General features: G+C 39.0%; 2 protein-coding genes across 6 annotated transcripts in view; one reads left to right on the top strand and one right to left on the bottom strand.

Annotated features, from left to right (window-relative positions):
• Nucleotides 1–10,117, top strand: part of LRRC17 (leucine rich repeat containing 17) — a 33,605-nt gene extending 23,488 nt beyond the window's left edge. For both annotated transcript variants that reach the window (XM_069977991.1, XM_069978001.1), the window contains exons 2-4: nucleotides 1,335–2,165; nucleotides 5,142–5,297; nucleotides 9,583–10,117. In XM_069977991.1, coding sequence (XP_069834092.1) covers nucleotides 1,427–2,165; nucleotides 5,142–5,297; nucleotides 9,583–9,986 — 1,299 coding nt within the window. In that variant the 5' untranslated portion in view covers nucleotides 1,335–1,426 and the 3' untranslated portion in view covers nucleotides 9,987–10,117. The remainder of the gene's footprint in view (nucleotides 1–1,334; nucleotides 2,166–5,141; nucleotides 5,298–9,582) is intronic.
• The window catches only part of FBXL13 (F-box and leucine rich repeat protein 13), a 150,442-nt gene that overhangs the window by 92,878 nt on the left and 39,518 nt on the right, over nucleotides 1–18,046 (bottom strand). For all 4 annotated transcript variants that reach the window (XM_069977951.1, XM_069977978.1, XM_069977968.1 and 1 more), the window contains one exon: nucleotides 15,003–15,138. In XM_069977951.1, the coding sequence (XP_069834052.1) occupies nucleotides 15,003–15,138 (136 nt within the window). The remainder of the gene's footprint in view (nucleotides 1–15,002; nucleotides 15,139–18,046) is intronic.

Raw genomic sequence — 18,046 nt, 5'->3', positions numbered from 1 at the left:
TTCTGTTACAATAACCATCCTATGGTGTCTTCCAGACCTTCTTCTTTCTATATTATGTTTGAACAACATCCACATGTACTGCTTCCTGTCTTCGTAATTACTGATATTCCACCAGCAAATTCCTTATTCAGAAACTTTTTTTTAAGTGTAATAGTGTAGTTGGTTTCCTTGCATTTCCAAGCTAAGGTGTTGTTTCTGTGTCTTCTATTTTGTTATATCCTTACTAGTTCCTTGGCTACCCCTACTTGCCTAAGCCCTTCTGTACCATTAATTTTTCCTGTTGCCAAACCTTCATCTGAGCTTCCTGCCCTGACCATCCACCTGTTTTGACTAAATTGCTGCCTCATCCCTGGTTCCGTCTGAATCTCCTGGTAACAACCCAGCCTGCTGACTTCACCGTAAATTACCTGTTTCCCCAGTGTCTAGCTCAGGCACTGTCTGGTCCTCAGGACCAGCTGCTACCCACACTAAGACCACACTTGCGGAGCAACCTGGTGTACTAGTAGTAGTCAAGTCCAGCTTCCGTATCCTGGAGCAGGATAGAGGTTAAAAACAAATTGGTTCAGTGGCATAACAGGGCCAAAACCACTGCACATTACAATTAAGTTTTAGGTATTAGCTAAGTATGCTCCAAGGGAGTGCTATGCTCCTATATGGATTTCAAAAGGGTAGACAAGACAGTTATTGAGAGCCTGTTGGGGTTTTGCTTGTGTGAATATTGTATATCACAATTACTCTCCATTCAGGAGTGTACCTACAGGGGATGCTTACCTGTTTTTTTGTTACTTAGCTGCTTTTTTGCTCAGCTCCAGTATGGTAGATCTGACTACAGTTTAGCTACAGGACCTACAAGGATTTGTGTTTCAAGTGGTTGATTTGTGTACCCTCTCCTCTACCACCTCAGCTTGTCTTATAGAGCAGAAATATAGCTTTTAGCTACAAATTCACTTACTCTAAACTGCAAAATGACTAGTGCCCATAAAGCGCAGGTTTCCAATGAAGCATAAATCCTCATAAATGTTCTTGCAAAAAAATATCAAACTGGAAACAATAGCAAAACAAGTACTAGAGCTATCACAATGTTAATGTTCTGTACAAATAATACATTTTATTTTTGTGTAGGAAATGTTAAATTAGTTCCAGAACTAGATTTGTTTGTTTGTGAAGTAAGCATTGTTTTGCTGGTCAATAAAGGTATCACTCCAAAAATATTTTGACTGTAAGTATTTACCACCATGTGGGTTTTTCTGGCTAACACAGTACCATAGAATTTTTTTCTAATGTTTTATTGAAATGTCTAATTAAAGTTCACATTCCCTTTTTTTGTTTTTCAGTAGAGGGATTTCAACTATCTCAGCTGTGAATCAGCTTCAAGAAAAATATTTCACTGCAGTATTGGGAAATAAGAGTCGGCTTGGATGTAAGAATGCAAGTGGTTACCCTAATAATATTACTTTTTTTTTGTAAAGCATCTGAGTTTAGGAAAGTAAGAAAAAATAACCTAAGAAGTCATGACAAATCAAGAAAATCCTCTAGTACTGTTAAACGCTATGCCCCAGGATTACCATGTGAGATATACACATATGTTAATGAAAAATATTTGGACTGCCAGGAGAGGAGGCAGACAACTGTAGTGAACGATTGGCCAGAAGACCTGATACACATTTTGCTTGCAAGAAATAGAATTCGTATTATAAAAAATAATGCATTTTCTAAGTTTCAAAATTTAAAGAGTCTGGATTTGCAACAAAATGAAATCAGAAAAATTGAGCATCAGGCTTTCTTTGGGTTAAAAAGACTGACAACTCTTCTACTGCAACATAACCAGATAAAAACATTGTCAGAGGAAGTATTTATCCAAATGCCACGACTTACTTACCTTCGGCTTTATGACAATCCTTGGGATTGCAACTGTGAGCTAGAGTCACTTGTAACATTACTACAGATTCCACGAAACAGGAATTTTGGAAATTATGCCAAGTGTGAGAGCCCAGCAGGGTTGAAAGGTCAAAAATTAAAACAGATCACACCTCAAGTGATATGCCAAGAAGAAGACGGAAAACCAAAACAATTAGAAGGATCCAAGGTCACTAAACCTTCTGTGGATTCAACACTTTGTCATACATATCTTTATCCAATTGCAACACTAGACTGCAGAAGAAAAGGTACGAAAACATATCTATTCATTTTAAATGCAAGGGAACAGTAATAACATTGAGGTTTTGTTACATAATTGAAAGGACAACAGTTTACTTAGGATTCCAGAATTCTGGGGTAACTCTGCTGTGAATTGTGAAATGTGTCCATGTAATGGGTTATAAATCCAGGCATTAGATTCGCAACCTTCTGTAGGGTGACCCCAGATCTCTGGGCTCCTAAATAAACTGTTGTCCTTTCAATTGTGTAAGAAAAAAAATACCTTAATTTTATTACTTTAGCTTATCCTAATGATGTATTCTCCACCACCCCACCACCAGATGCCTTGAGTTGTAAACTTGCTTCAGGAAGAAGTCTATGTACTTCAAAAGCTTGTAAATATACCTTTGTTGGCTAACCAAAGAAAATATCACACCTAAAATACTTACTAGTCCTTTTTACACAAAAGTATTTGCATGGAGTTTTCTGGCTTACACAGTACAATACCATCTGTTACTATATATCAAGGTATTTAGCACCAAAAAGATTACCCAATCCAGTCATATACATTTTTGGGAAAAGGTTTAAATATCTGTTTTTGGAAAAACTCTGCTTACACTGGTATCATGGTTTCTGTTCTTACTGATTGCTTTCTTCTATTGACATAAATTGGGTCCATTAGTTGTTTTTTTTTAAAGTTTTATTTATTTATTATTGGAAAAATAGTAACAGATGGATCCTTATACCAACCTCAGATACCTGTAAACTAAATGTATTAACCATTAAAGGAGTATTCTGGGAAAAATTTACTTTTCCCCTATTCCGAGTGCGACGTATTCATAACAGAGCCGGCGGGATCTGATACAGAGATCGCCAGGGGGTTCAGGGGTCAGAGCCCTGCAATCTATTACTTTTCCTCTTTCGTGTCGATAGAGGAAAAGTTAATTTTTCCCAGAATACCACTTTATTAAAGGGGAAGTCCGGATAAAATAATTTTAAAATATGTTATTGCCCAATAACATATTTAAATTACTAATAGACACTTACTATGGAAAAGAACCTACAGTGCATTTTTCCTGCACTTACTACAGCATGGTGTGTTCAGGTCTCTGTAAAGTTGGTGATGTCACGTCACATAAACTGCCGACATCTGTTGTAGCGATGGGACAGACTGGAGCAGCTGGAGTCGGCAGTTTATGTGACGTGACATCACCAACTTTACAGAGAGCTGAACAGGCCATGCTGTAGTAAGTGCAGGGAAAATGCACTACATGTGCGTTTCCCATGATAAGTGTCTATTAGTAATTTTTATAATTTTTGTTGGGCAATAACATATCTTAAAATTATTTTGCTCAGACTTCTCCTTTAAGTTAACCCCAACCCCCAGTTGTTAACAAAATATTAACTATGATAACATGATAGAGCAATGAAAGAGGGATGATAGGGTACACTTTTTCATTGACAACGGTGTTCCCTAGGATACAAAATTACCTGGGCTTCATTTTATGCATGGTATACTTTATACTGTATGTTAATATAAACATTGATAGCTTATTCCTATCTGTATGGCACCCGCACTGTATGGGACTAAGTACAGAGCAGGCAGCAGTTTGCGGCATTCCCTGTGTAGTGGCATTACAAGGGTACTATGGATAGGGCATCAATAGTTTTCTTTCCTGGAATTGCATAATCACCTGATACTAATGATTGCATAGTGGTTGATTAGTTAAAATGGATTTGTCAGCAAACATTATAATTCTTGCTGAAAGTAGTCAATTATTATTATTCAGCTATTTTCCAAGTGCCATTGTTTTCATTTTTTACACTGTAGGAAAAATTATTGTTACATACCTATGTAAAACATGTTCTAAAGAAAACTATCCACTATAAGGCCCCTTCCGCATTACATCTTGCCCATTTAGCTTGCAGAAAAGTTCCCAAAATACACATTAAGGGTGCCTTCACACATACCGACTCGCAGCAAAAAACTTGCTGCGAGTTTCTGCTACGAGCCGAGGTCCTGGAAGGCCCCTATCACTACATACAAGCAGTGGTCTGAAAGACCGCTGTGTGTATGTAATGCAGCCGCCTCCTTAACCCCTTCGGCTCCCGCACCGCTGTCTCCATACATTACCTGGCTCTGGCTGCACGGGGTCCCGGCGTCTTGCTCTGCCGCCCAGCCAATCAGTGTGTTGCCCAGCCGCAGCCACTGATTGGCTGGGCGGCAGAGCGGGACCCCGGGACCCCGTGCAGCCAGAGCCAGGTAATGTATGGAGACAGCGGTGCGGGAGCCGAAGGGGTTAAGGGGGCGGCTGCATTACATACACACAGCGGTCTTTCAGACCACTGCTTGTATGTAGTGATAGGGGCCTTCCAGGACCTCGGCTCGTAGCAGAAACTTGCAGCAAGTTTTTTGCTGCGAGTCGGTATGTGTGAAGGCACCCTAAGGGTGCCTTCACACCTACAGGATCCGCAGCAGATTTGATGGTGCAGATCTGATACTGTGTTCAGTTACTTAAATGAAATCTGCTGCGGATCCGGTAAGTGTGAACGTACCCTAAAATACTCCATAGGGGTTCATTGCCAAGTAGACCTCTGTATGGCCTGTATATGCCAGCATACTGCAAAAAAGTCACTTTCCATTTATGAAAATGCAAAACAGACAGCACTTTGATATGCAACATTCATCTAAAGAGCCTTTGGGCTGATGAATATGCCGGGCCTTTAAATGTGTTGCCTTTGTAAATAAACTATTAAAAAATGTCTTGTGCATTTCTTGAATGTCCAGATGTCAGCAGTACTATACTTCCAATGTTTCCTTCTCTGGATTACTACTCCTAAACTTGTAAGTAGTCAAAAATGGTTTGTGTCTGCAAATGAATCCTTAGCTATAGTTGTTTAGGGAGAATGGTTTATGCATTAGTGAATCATCCCGTAAGACAATCACAGCTGTATCTAAGTGAGAATGATAGAACCACAAACAATGATCATTTTCATTCTTTCAGAATTACAACAAGTTCCAACTGATATTTCTCCAGACATCATAAAACTGGATCTCTCAAGCAATAAAATCAAACGACTGCAAGCAAACCAGTTTAAAGAGGTTTCAAATCTGGAGATTTTAAACTTGAGCAACAATGGTATAGAATTTATAGACCCAGGTAAGTGTACATAAAAAATAGATTTTAAAAAGGATTTTTTTCCCTAAGATATCAATGTTGATGGCATATTCTCAGTAGTGGCTGTACAGGACCAAACCTAATTTTCAGGTCACCTTTAATTTTAAAAAGGACTGCCGGACTTGGTTGGCAGTGACCAACTCCCTTTTCGCTATAGTAGTAAATCTTAACACTTATCTGATCCAAATATGCAAGTGTACCGTGGTATTTGGGAGATAAAAAAGAGCTTCTGGCTTACATTGCTACTTTTTGGCTTTTTTCCAAAATAGTGATAAACAGAGAATATATTCAAACATATCCATATTCTTTAATTGGGTTCTCTGAATTTATTGGTCTCTTCTTATAACAGGCCAATAATGTGTCATCTGGAACCCTGGTCTGTCTTCACAATAGAAAGGCTCCTGCAACAATATTTTCCCATTATTGTTTATATTATTACAGTGGCTTGCCCACATGATTAGCGGTGCTTGGTATTGCAGCTAAGTCCTATTCAAGTATATAGGAGAAAATGCAGTTCCCTTCATTGTGCACATGACCCCAGTAACCTATGGCTAAACAAGATACTGCTCTCACCTAAATCCATAGATGACTCATCCAGCAGTTGCCTTTGAGTTAACTTCTAATCTGGAGCTTACAAGTTTTTCACTGTTTATCACATATCTATCAGCACTCCAATTGATACTGAAAATAAGTGATTTATTACCAATAATTATAGTGCATCAATTGCAGTGTGTTTGCTGGTAAATAAATCACTTTCTTACTATCCAATGGAGAGCTGACAAATGGACACACTTTGCAAGGAGCAATAATATCTGTCTCCCATCTCTACTAGTGAAGAGTTCAATGGAAAGAGGTACAGAAACACTAGTACATTTGTAGTATTCAATACTCTCCACTACTTGGTGCTGATATTGCCACTCAAGGCAGGACACCACTGTGGCCAGTGATTGGCTGAGCACCAGTGTGTTGTGCCAACCCCAGCACTAGGAAATCCAGCGGCAAGCGGCACCAAAACAACGGAGGCTGAGGGAACGAGGAAGGTAAGTACATGTTTGTTTGCTTTTTCTTTTATCATGGAGCCTGAGCATATTTAATTATTATTTTTATTTTTTTCCAAATTTAAAAAGAGTCTGTCAGTAGATTTATGCTGTCTTGGCCATAGGTAACTCAAAATCCAGAGAGGCCAATTATTACTAACAACTAAGCTCCTTTTAGAAGGGCAAAACTCTGCCCGATAGAAGTGCTGGGTCGCATGATCAACTACTGTCACATTTGTGCAGCCGTTTACTGACAATTGTCGGACATACATCCCTTGTTTGTGCAGACAGGGAGGTGTGCGGCTGATTAATAATTTTTAGTATCCGACGATCCTTGTCATCAGCCAACAAACAAACGAACAATAATTGGAATGTAAGCAAGAATCTCCTGAAAAAAAAGCCAGATTCCTTTTGAAGCAATTTAATAAATTGAGTGATACTCATCTATTTGTCAGTGCCAGAACAAAAAGATTTAAACACTAAAGAGGGACAAATAGGTGTGGGTAAAAAGTAGGAATTGTGCCTCCAAAGACCTGACAACTAAGAGGTATAAGCATACTACTCTTAATTCGTGGAGGAGAACAGCTCTAGGCATAGAGTCAATGAGGCATATCTCTGCGCAGTGTGAATGCTGGAGGAGGGGAAATTTGCACATTTACTACACATGACTCAGGAGTAAGAACTGTCAAGTTTTCCATTTTGGCACATGTCACAAAATCAAATCCCCATTAGGTAATCCTGTTTCTCTACCAAAGTATGCTGGGTTTAGATTTTAGTGTCAATTTCTTTTTAGTGCCACTATTTTTTTTTTCAATTTGGTTGTACTAGAAGCTTCCTATTTACAGTCAACTCCAGAATTACTGGTGTCCTTCTCAGAAATTAGGAGATGTTTCTATTTTGTCTCAGTATATGTTGGCAACATGTAAAAAGAGATAACATGCTAGACGCCTATATAAAAAGAGGCATGTACTCTACTTCAAAACATGGAAAGCTGAGACTTATCCAATCAGCAGTAGTTTGATTGGTTGAAGTCATCCAAAGCGGTCTTGTATCAACCGCACACAACTCCAGAAAAACTAGGCTGATTAAGCCATCTTTTATTCATCTTACTCTCAAGGCAAAAAAAATCAGGTATATGCACATCATAGGGTCCATTTACACAGAAAGATTATCTGACAGATTATCTGCCAAAAATTTGAAGCCAAAGCCAGAAACAGACTGCAAACAGAGATCTGGTCATAAAGGAAAGCCTGAGATTTCTCCTCTTTTCAAATCTATTCCTGGCTTTGGCTTCAAATCTTTGGCAGATAATGTCAGAAAATCTTTCTGTGTAAATGGACCCTAATGGTGCATTTACACAGAAAGATTTATCTGACAGATCTTTGAAGCCAAAGCCAGGAACAGACTATACACAGGGAACAGATCATAAAGGAAAGCCTGAGATGTCTTCCCTTTTCAAATCCATTCCTGGCGTTGGCTTCAAAAATCTGTCAGATAAATCTGTCTGTTTAAACGCACCATTACTTAGGTTAATCAACTCTCACATGTTGTTAGTTTACCCTAGATGGGTAGTTTCGGGCATTCTGACCTTTGTCAAGCAGGTGTATAGCTGCGGTGCACAATGAAGAAAGGTGAGACATTTCTTGATGGAGAGAGTGTTGCCTAAGTGTGGAGAGTACTGGTCCTGTAATGGCGGCTGCCATCACAGGAATAGTACTCTCTATTTATTTGGGGGTCTTAGTACTGTACTTCCCTGTTGTACTCCCTGCTTCAGCAATTGCTCAGTACTACAAATCCCAGAATGCATTGCATTCCCCCAGCTCTCCATCACAGCCCTCCTACCCTGCCTACTCCCCTTCCTCAGCTCCCCTGACAGTTGCCCACTTAAAGCTGTTGCATAATATCTCGTTTTACTGCATACACCAAGGTTGCAGCTCCAGCTGTGTTTATTCTGAGGTCTATTCTGAGGCGTTTTATCACAAGGAAGCATGCTGTAAACACACCTCATTTTCCCTAGATGTCACAACAAATATGTATATGTTTCTGTGTATATTTTCTGATACTGGAATACCCCTTTAAGTTTGACTACTTTGGTGCAATTGAAACACTTTATTACGTGCCCCCACATTCCATGAGTTGGAGCTTTTATTGGTATCCTTTTTGGGTATATATGACTTTTTAATTGATATCTTGTCAGTTTTTTGGATGATGATTACCAAAATACCCCCATTCTCGCGTTGTGTTTTGTCAAGCAGGATAAATAAAGATATAATTTTATAGTTCAGGTTGTTACAGATGTTGTAAAATATTTGTAATTTTAAAAATATAATTTGTAAGAAAGAAATATGCATTATTATTGCTAGGGAGTGTTTTTTTTTTATTTTAACTAGCTTGGGGACTTTCATCTTTATATAATAGTAGTGCTATGTATTATATCAATGATCAAAAGGCTGCTGGTAATTGTCAACTAGTAGGACAAGTTAAAAATGAAAAATGTTGACAAGCAATGTGTACAGCCATACCCCTGGCATGTTAATATACTGGAACAATGGAAAGCCATCAGCACCCCGCAATTGAGTCACTGACTTCAGAGTCGTACAGTTTCCTTAAATGCAGCAGTTGTTATTTTACCATGTTATATATGAGATTAATCTGCCAAGATCGAAGGTTTCTCCAAATTCTCTTATTTAATTTGCAATGTTCTTTTAGGGGTGCACATAGGGGCAGATTAACTTTACCATAGGCCCCAGGCTGTTCACCAAGCCTGCCCCCCCCCCCCCCACACTGTAACTGTGGCACCATTAGCGTGGTGTTCATAGTACAGGATAGATAATACCATGATGCCCTGATTTGTGCAAAATTGCTGTAAAAAAGCAGCAATTTTTTGCAAATCATGGCAGAAATGTAGCCAGGAGACAATATACCACTGAAAGTATACGTTTTTTTGGGTGGCCATGGGCCCCCCAGGAGCTCAGAGCCTATTGTAATCCGCTACTGGGTGCACATAGTTTTAACCCATATGCATCTGAGAAGGCAAATTATTGTCAAAATAACACAGCCCTTTAGTAAGAATGATATCTATTATGCAATTGATAATCATCTCCTCCCAAAATGCTTGAGGGATGGTTGAAACATTCCAGGGGCTGGCTATAGGTATGATTAATGCATGAGTAGTTTACCCTGTATTTCAGTACTAATCACAGCCTTTGTTTTATATTTCCTATTCATAGCTGCATTTGCAGGACTCATGAACCTTCATGAATTAGATCTGTCAGAAAACAAGCTCTGCAATTTCCAGTATGGTGTCCTGGAGGATTTGTACTTTTTGAAAAAGCTATGGCTGAGAGAAAACCCGTGGAGGTGTGACTATCACATCCATTACTTATTCTACTGGCTAAAGCATCATTACAATGTAAATTACAATGGCTTGGAATGTAAGGAGCCAGAAGAGTATAAAGGATGGTTTGTTGGAAAATATGTCAGGAGTTACTATGAGGAATGTCCAAATGAGAAATTCCAGGTTTATACAGGGATGAATGAAGAGGAGTGGGAGAAATTTGAAGGAGGAAAGAAAGATACAACACAGATTGAATCAGAAAGAACACGTGGTGTCCTATTAACAGTGTTAACATAACTTACTCCTTACTTTATTTTTTCACATTTTTGTTTAAAGACAAAAATAATTACTTGTTAAATTCTCCAAGCATTTTGAAATGTTGGTTGGAGTTTAAAGGGGTTATCCAGCAAAAATAATTTTCTTTAAAATCTGGTTTCAGAAAGTTATATAGATTTGTAATTTACTTCTTTTTAAAAATCTCAAGTCTTCCTATACTTATCAGCTGCTGTATGTCCTGCAGGAAATTGTGTTTTCTTTTCATCTGACACAGTGCTCTCTGCTGCCACCTCTGTCCATGTCAGGAACTGTCCAAAGCAGCAGAGGTTTTCTATGGGAATTTGCTGCTACTCTGGACAGTTTCTGACATGGACAGAGGTGTTAGCAGAGAGCACTGTGTCAGATGAAAAAAAAAAAACACTTCCTGCAGGACATACAGCAGCTGATAAGTATGGGAAGACTTGAGATTTTTAAATAGAAGTAAATTCTAACTATATAACTTTCTGAAACCTGTTCATTTTAAAGAAAAAGATTTTCGCCGGGTAACCCCTTTAAAGCTGATTTGACATCTGCTTTAAAGGTTTCAAAATGTTGAAAAAAATGTGTTTGAAAATGGTGGACACCATGAGGGAAACCGAATATACACTATTATAGTTAATAGTCCATTGGGTGCCCCGTTGTGATGTCTCCAGCACGGTTATCATTTTTGTTATTCTGCTCCCATGATGGAGGAGAACAATGGAAGTAACAACACAGATATGAACAGACTAAAGGGCCTCTTAAACTAGGCGATTATCGGCAGGCAGGAGCACTCACTGCCAATAACAGGCATGTGTAAAAGGGCCAGCGAGTAGCAGACAAACGAAAAATCTTTACTTTGATGACTTATCGTATCTTTTGCAGGCCATTTAAACTATGGTTATTCAGCTGCATAGCTTCCTGTGTAAATGAGGATGTGTGGCCAACTAAATAGGCTGCATGAACAATACAGTCAACTTATAATACGAATATAAACCAAACATAAGTCTCGCAGATCTCCCCCAACCCAGGACCATGAATCCTAGTACTGCGGATGGAGGACTTAGTGTTTAGTGCTTACACACAAAAATATTGGGTTCTAGTTGCAAACTAATAAACCGATAAGAAAAACTGAACCTCTAAACAATCAATATACAAAAAAGCTATCTTTATTAATTAAAAAGCACATAATCGAAATAATGCCAAAGGAAACAGTGAATCACGACTGGAAAGATGTTTAAAAACAACAAAACAACAACGAACATACAAGCAGGGGGTGGTGCGAGTGGACCAAGACAACACACATGTAATATATCCAAAGCTGGTAAATATAATAATGCAAGAAATAATAGTAGTACACAGTATATTACCAAGAGTAGAGATGGTAAAGGTGTCCACAGGCAGCCCCCACCCCTGTGGTGCTGCCTGTGGACACCTTTACCATCTCTACCCTTGGTAATATACTGTGTACTACTATTATTTCTTGCATTATTATATTTACCAGCTTTGGATATATTACATGTGTGTGGTCTTGGTCCACTCGCACTACCCCCCGCTTGTATGTTCGTTGTTGTTTTGTTGTTTTTAAACATCTTTCCAGTCATGATTCACTGTTTCCTTTGGCATTATATCGATTATGTGCTTTTTAATTAATAAAGATAGCTTTTTTGTATATTGATTGTTTAGAGGTTCCGTTTTTCTTATTGGTTTATTATAATACGAATAAATGCACAGGCACAGTTGTATGTTTTCAAATCTCTTCTCAAATTCTCTTTAGTGAATATCAAAAAAGCAATACCAATATGTCCAACCTTTTGCGATAAACAATTCTCATCAAACTCATTAAAGGGGCTCAGTCTTCACGCTCAGCAGGAGCGCTGGTCAAGTCCGTGTGTCGAAACGCTTGACAAAGGAGGGTTGGGCCTCCGAAACGTAGCGTGACCACGCTAGCTACTGGCCTCCCGTCCAGGACGGAGGTCTCTGCCGACCAGAACACACGGACTTTACCAGTGCTCCTGCTGAGTGTGAAGCAGAAGCCCCTTTAATGAGTTTGATGAGAATTGTTTAATCGCAAAAGGTTGGACATTTTTGTATTGCTTTTGTGATATTCACTAAAGAGAGTTAAAAAAAAGAGATTTGAAAACATACAACTGTGTCTGTGCATTTATTCGTGTTATATGGTATTCAGGTGTGAAGGCGACTCTGGTATTAGACATGTAGCACCCACAGTGTATGATGGTGTAATGAACTTTGTTTGCCAATACAGTGAACATTCATATGGCCTGGTTGCACTATTGAGCCTTATTAAGGCTCTGTGAATGAATGCTGTCCGGTGCATGTTTGCAGTGATAGGATAGTCAGATGATCATAATTGTTACTTGTGACTACTCAAATTAATAGTAGGTTATCTTGCAACACTCTTGTAACACAACTGAACTAACATGAGTAAATGTACAGTTTTGACATTTTTGGTTCTCCTTTTGTAAGAAGTAGCATTCTGAAGAGCTGATCTACCCTAGGGGTGAATGTTGCCTTGCCCCTTCTTCAATGACCTTGAATAGTCTGAGGCTGTCAAATTTCTAGAGATTTCCTGCCAAACCACACAAAAACTGTTTTCTTACTGACAATGTACATCGAATTCACAATATACTCCTATATCTACATACTCTCTAAAACATTCTCTCTCAAGTTATGATAAACTACAGATAAAAAGTACTGTATATAGTTAGCCAAAAGAAAAATTCAGCCACAAACTTTTTTTTTTTTTTATATCAGACAGAGGGATAAGCAGCTATTAAACACCTCCCATCCTAGTCATTAAAGTGCCTGACAATTCCCATTAATATTGGACTGAAAATCATTTATTATTTTTTTTTGTACAGGGAGGCACAGGGTTAAATGTTACATTTGCCTGTAAACCCCCTTTAAACTGCATTACATCTGTATTTGTAAGGCAGAATAATAACAACCTACAATAATTTAAAGAATATTTTATTATGATAATTGTATATATAGTGATACAATGTGTATATGAGATTGTTAGCTTTGTATTATAATGCCTTGCTGTGCTTTAAACTATGCAAAAACACAAACCAATGACATATTTAAACAGGAAATTACTTGCTGTTGAGTGTATTGAATGTTACTCTTTGCATTATCAGCAAATTCTTTACTCTTTTTTTCTCTTTAATACAAAGTTGATTGAAACCAACAGTTTCAAATACTTGTGAATTAAGTATGATTACTTTTAAAGACAATTCTGTATTTGCTTAAAGGAGAAGTCCGGCCAAAATAAATTTTTGATATGTTATTACTTACGGAAAGTTATACAAATTTCTAATGTACATTAATTATGGGAAATGCACATATAGGGCTATTTCTCTTAATTTAGTAGATCATGGAGTGTTAGAATTCTCTCAGATACAGTGACATCACAACGAAATGTGTAATTCCTATGGAGTGTCCAGCAGGGGGCGCTCTATATGTAGACGTCTATGGGACTTTATTGTTTCTATGGATTTCTATGTAAAGTAATGTAGTGTACCGTAAGCTTTATTGAATGAATACATCTATAGAATACTTTGTGGAGCAAGTGTCCCTGCTCCCCAAAGTATTGCACAAATGTATTCAATCAGTACAATAGGTTTATCACAGTAAGCCCGCCGATCCGCCGCACGCCGATACACTGAACTACTGCTCCCATCATCTGCTCATTGTATGAGCAGGTGATGGGAGTAGTAGCTGGGTTATGGCTATCACTTGCCGGGCGCAGGGGGGAGCTGCTCATCACACAGGAGCGCTCCCCCCTCCAGGATACCTCCCCCCTATCCCAGGGCTGAGTCAGCAGTGGTATAGGGGGAAGGTATCCTGGAAGGAGGAGGAGGAGGGGGGAGCGCTCCTGTGTGAGGAGCGGCTCCCCCCTGCGCCCGGCAAGTGTTAGCCATAACCCAGCTACTACTCCCATCACCTGCTCATACAATGAGCAGATGATGGGAGCAGTAGTTCAGTGTATCGGCGGGCGGCGGATCGGCGGGAGTGCGGCGGATCGGCGGGCTTACTGTGATAAACCTAATGTACTGATTGAATACATTTATGCAATACTTTGGGGAGCAAGGACACTTGCTCCACAAAGTATTCCATAGATGTATTCATTCAATAAAGCATATGGTACACTACATTACATTACTTTACATAGAAATCCATAGAAACAATAAAGTCCCATAGACTTCTGCATATAGAGCGCCCCCTGATGGACACTCCATAGGAATTACACCTTTCGCCGTGACGTCACTGTATCTGAGAGAATTCTAACACTTCCTGATGTACTAAATTAAGGGAAATAGCCCTATATGTGCATTTCCCATAATTCCAATATCAGAAAAAATTAGTGAGAGTATATACATGTAACGAAGGTACCTGAGTGTCATAGGATAGTAATCCTCTTGTTGAGCGGGATACCCGTGTAGAAAAGAATCCAAACACTGGTGCTGCAATCCAATTTGCTGCTTTATTTTTTGGCAATATACTCAGTACACTTCAGCTCACCGGCTGATCCACACACCCAAGCGTCCACCTGGTGTCCTGCGGACGTTTCGGAGGATAAAGCTCCTCCTTCCTCATCCTCCTTCCAAATTGGATTGCAGCACCAGTGTTTGGATTCTTTTCTACACGGGTATCCCGCTCAACAAGAGGATTACTATCCTATGACACTCAGGTACCTTCGTTACATGTATATACTCTCACTAATTTTTTCTGATATTGGTATTGGAGGGTCAGTGGAGACCCAATAGTGAGTGACTTAGCCTGAAGGCTTCCAGTGCGATAAATTTTTTTCCCCATTTCCCATAATTAATGTACATTAGAAATTTTTATAACTTTCCGTAAGTAATAACATATCAAAAATTAATTTTGGCCGGACTTCTCCTTTAAGTGAAGTAAGGGTGCTTTCACACCTGAGTGTATTATAACAATTTCTTGATAGCTTTTCATCTGTAAAAATGTCAATAAAAATACTCCTACCTATGCCTTTAAAGGTCGACCAGTGTAGTGTGGAACACTTGCGGAAATTTAAACGTATGACATAAGGACGACACTTCCGTAAGATGCTGATGACAAATTTGTCTTGAATGCGATGTCTTACTGAGGAGAAATCAATCTACGAACAAATAAAAAGAATGTTGAACATTTAGAGATCTACTTCCATACCTCATAACCTCTTGGTTCAAGGAAATATACTACATTTACAGGATGGAGGAGCTTCTGAATTATCTATTTTATTTCAAAATATTGGTGTCTTAGCCTTTGGGTGCGTTTACACAGAAAGATTTATCTGACAGATTTTTAAAGCCAAAGCCAGAAATGGATTTGAAAAGAGGAGAGATCGTAGTCTTACCTTTATGGCCTGTTCCCTGTTTATAGTCAGTTCCTGGCTTTGGCTTAAAAATCTGTCAGATAAATCTCTCTGTGTTAACGCACCCTTTCTCTTTTCCCACAATTTTCCCACTCAAATTCATCATATATTCTCTGCTCATCATTACAATATTATCTTAATGTTTTGTAGAGCCTCTCTCCAGGCCCTATTACACAGGCCGACAGTGAGGAGCAAACGAGCGCTGTCAGCGCTCATTTGCTCCTCGTTTCCCGCTCGCTGCTGCCGCCGCTATTACACGGGCGTGTGAGTCTGGGGAGGGCCAGGGGAAACTACGGGGGGCTGCCTGGGGAATCGCTGATCGTCCGGGCAGCCCATAGGATAAAGTGGCAGTCTGCTGCCGCCGCTCCTATTGCCCTGAGCGGCGGCTGCAGATCGCTGCTATATAAGTCGTTTGTCTTTAAACATGTTGAAAGACAAACAACTTCAACGATCAGCCGACATGAACAATATTGGCATGGTGAACGGCATAAATGAAAGGAGGGGGAAAGAACACCAGGATTGCTGACACCAGGATTGCTGAGGATTTTGTAGCAAATAGCAATCAAAATTTTTCTTTTACATCAATATAATACCAATAAAAAGAAAAGATCATGGCGTGAAAAATGACATCCACAACAGCCCTGTATGTGGAAAATTAAAAGCGTTATGGCTCATTGAAGGCGAGAAGGAGAGCACTACTCCATGGTGAACTGGACATCCGTGCATCAATAACTTTCAGTCATGAAGAGGTAATGTAGCACATTACTAGATTCCAAATACGACCGCAGTTTATACCTATTTTGCGGTCATATTTTGTTTTTACTTTACTGTGTGTGAACATAACCTGACTTTTATTAAACACAGAATTAAAAAAAAGAAAAAGAAATGTTCAACACTTTTTAAATATACCAGGCAAGCACTAAGATGTCATTAAATGTAATGTACATAAAATGCACACAGTAAGGTATGGTATCCTTCAGGGTATGTTTACACGCACATGTGGTAGGTTTAACCCTTTAATGACCAGTCATTAAAAGGCCTTAATAAGCAGCTAATTATTTCAGTTTTTGCCTCCTTGTGTTTCAGCAGCCAAATCTTACTTTCAGTTATTTTTTATATGGTTCATGGTAAACATTAAAACTAACCTGTTAAACTAATTCTAAAGGTTATTAAAGATGTTTTTTTATGCATGCAACATAAAATGTGCTTTTAATACTATATCACTTTATTTTATTTTTCAGACTTTTTTACTTTATACATTTTTATTACATTTTTAGATCTTTATCATAATAAGGGATTACTAGGGATTACGCAGCAAATATGCAGCAAATACGCAGCAGATTAGATCTAAATAACTGAACACAGCATCAAATCTTCACCATCACATCTGCTGCGTATTTGCTGCGTATTTGCTGCGTATACGGTGTGCTGCGTATACCCTTATAGTTATAATGTATAAGCATACTTCTGTATGCTAATAAAATATACCTAGTGTCACTTTAATACAGGCTGCTGCTGGAGCTACACTGGGGGTCCTTTTACACGGCCCGCTATGTGGCCCAGAATGGTCCCCAACAAGCACCATTCTGCGAGATCCACGCTCATTTGTAGTGCTTGCTCACTTTACACGGCACAACTAATCGAATGACCAGGCTGAAGAACCGATTGCTGTATTGTTTGTGTGTCCATTTAAATATATTGTTATTGGCTGTGAATCTCCTGTTTAGAATGTGCCATAGCAGCTGGCACACTGAACAGACGGCCCTGGGGTCCTTTCAAGGTTCCCAGGGCTGATTGTGGGGAATTCCCCTGTTGTCTAAAGGGGAATCCCCTTTGATTATGCTGTATAGACCTACCACCACTCTGACAAGCTCTACATTCTACAAGTTATTTGAAGAATCTACAGTAGATTTGCCTAGCCACAATGGGGGACATTTTTAGATGGGGGACAATTGAAATGTTTATTTCAATAAATACTTGTATTTTTTGCCAATTGCCAATTTTAACACATATTTTCTCATAACTCTGTATTGTGGCAATCCTTTGTTATTACTCCTGTAAATGTATACATTTATTGAAGAGTGGGTGTTACCAATACCCTTGTCAGAAGGCTATGTACATACACACTCTGACAATGACCAATCAGTGCCAATGGTGTCGAAGTGTGGAGAGACAATTCTCATTTAAAAGAGCTCCAGTGATGTTTCATAGAAAAAAAACCATATAGTTAAAACAGCATTGAATATATACATTATGAAGTGGTGGTATTCAGCCAGTTCTGAGTTCTGATGATCCTATTGATAAAAACACAGCTGAATTACAGAATCAGGGATAATCGGTATCCCAGTCTTCAGAGGTGCTGACTCATTGTTTCAGCGATCAGCTTCAGGTGGGTTTGTAAGCATGTAAGCAAAAAAAAAGGAATAAGAAAAGAGGAAGATAGTGTTTTGGCTCAGTCAATAAGGTTGGTGCACTGTGCTGTTCCTTTCCTTCTCATCGGTGCACTGTGCTGTCCCTGTACTTCTCATCGGTGCACTGTGCTGTCTCTTTCCTTCTCATCAGTGCACTGTGCTGTCCCTGTACTTCTCATCGGTGCACTGTGCTGTCTCTTTTCTTCTTTTTTAAATATATTTTTATTCAGATTTTACACACA

The sequence above is a fragment of the Dendropsophus ebraccatus genome, chromosome 1 (assembly GCF_027789765.1).
Source record: "Dendropsophus ebraccatus isolate aDenEbr1 chromosome 1, aDenEbr1.pat, whole genome shotgun sequence".
NCBI classification, from domain to species: domain Eukaryota; kingdom Metazoa; phylum Chordata; class Amphibia; order Anura; family Hylidae; genus Dendropsophus; species Dendropsophus ebraccatus.
The sequence above is the reverse complement of the archived record's forward strand: the minus strand, read 5'-3'. Positions and strand labels throughout refer to the sequence as shown.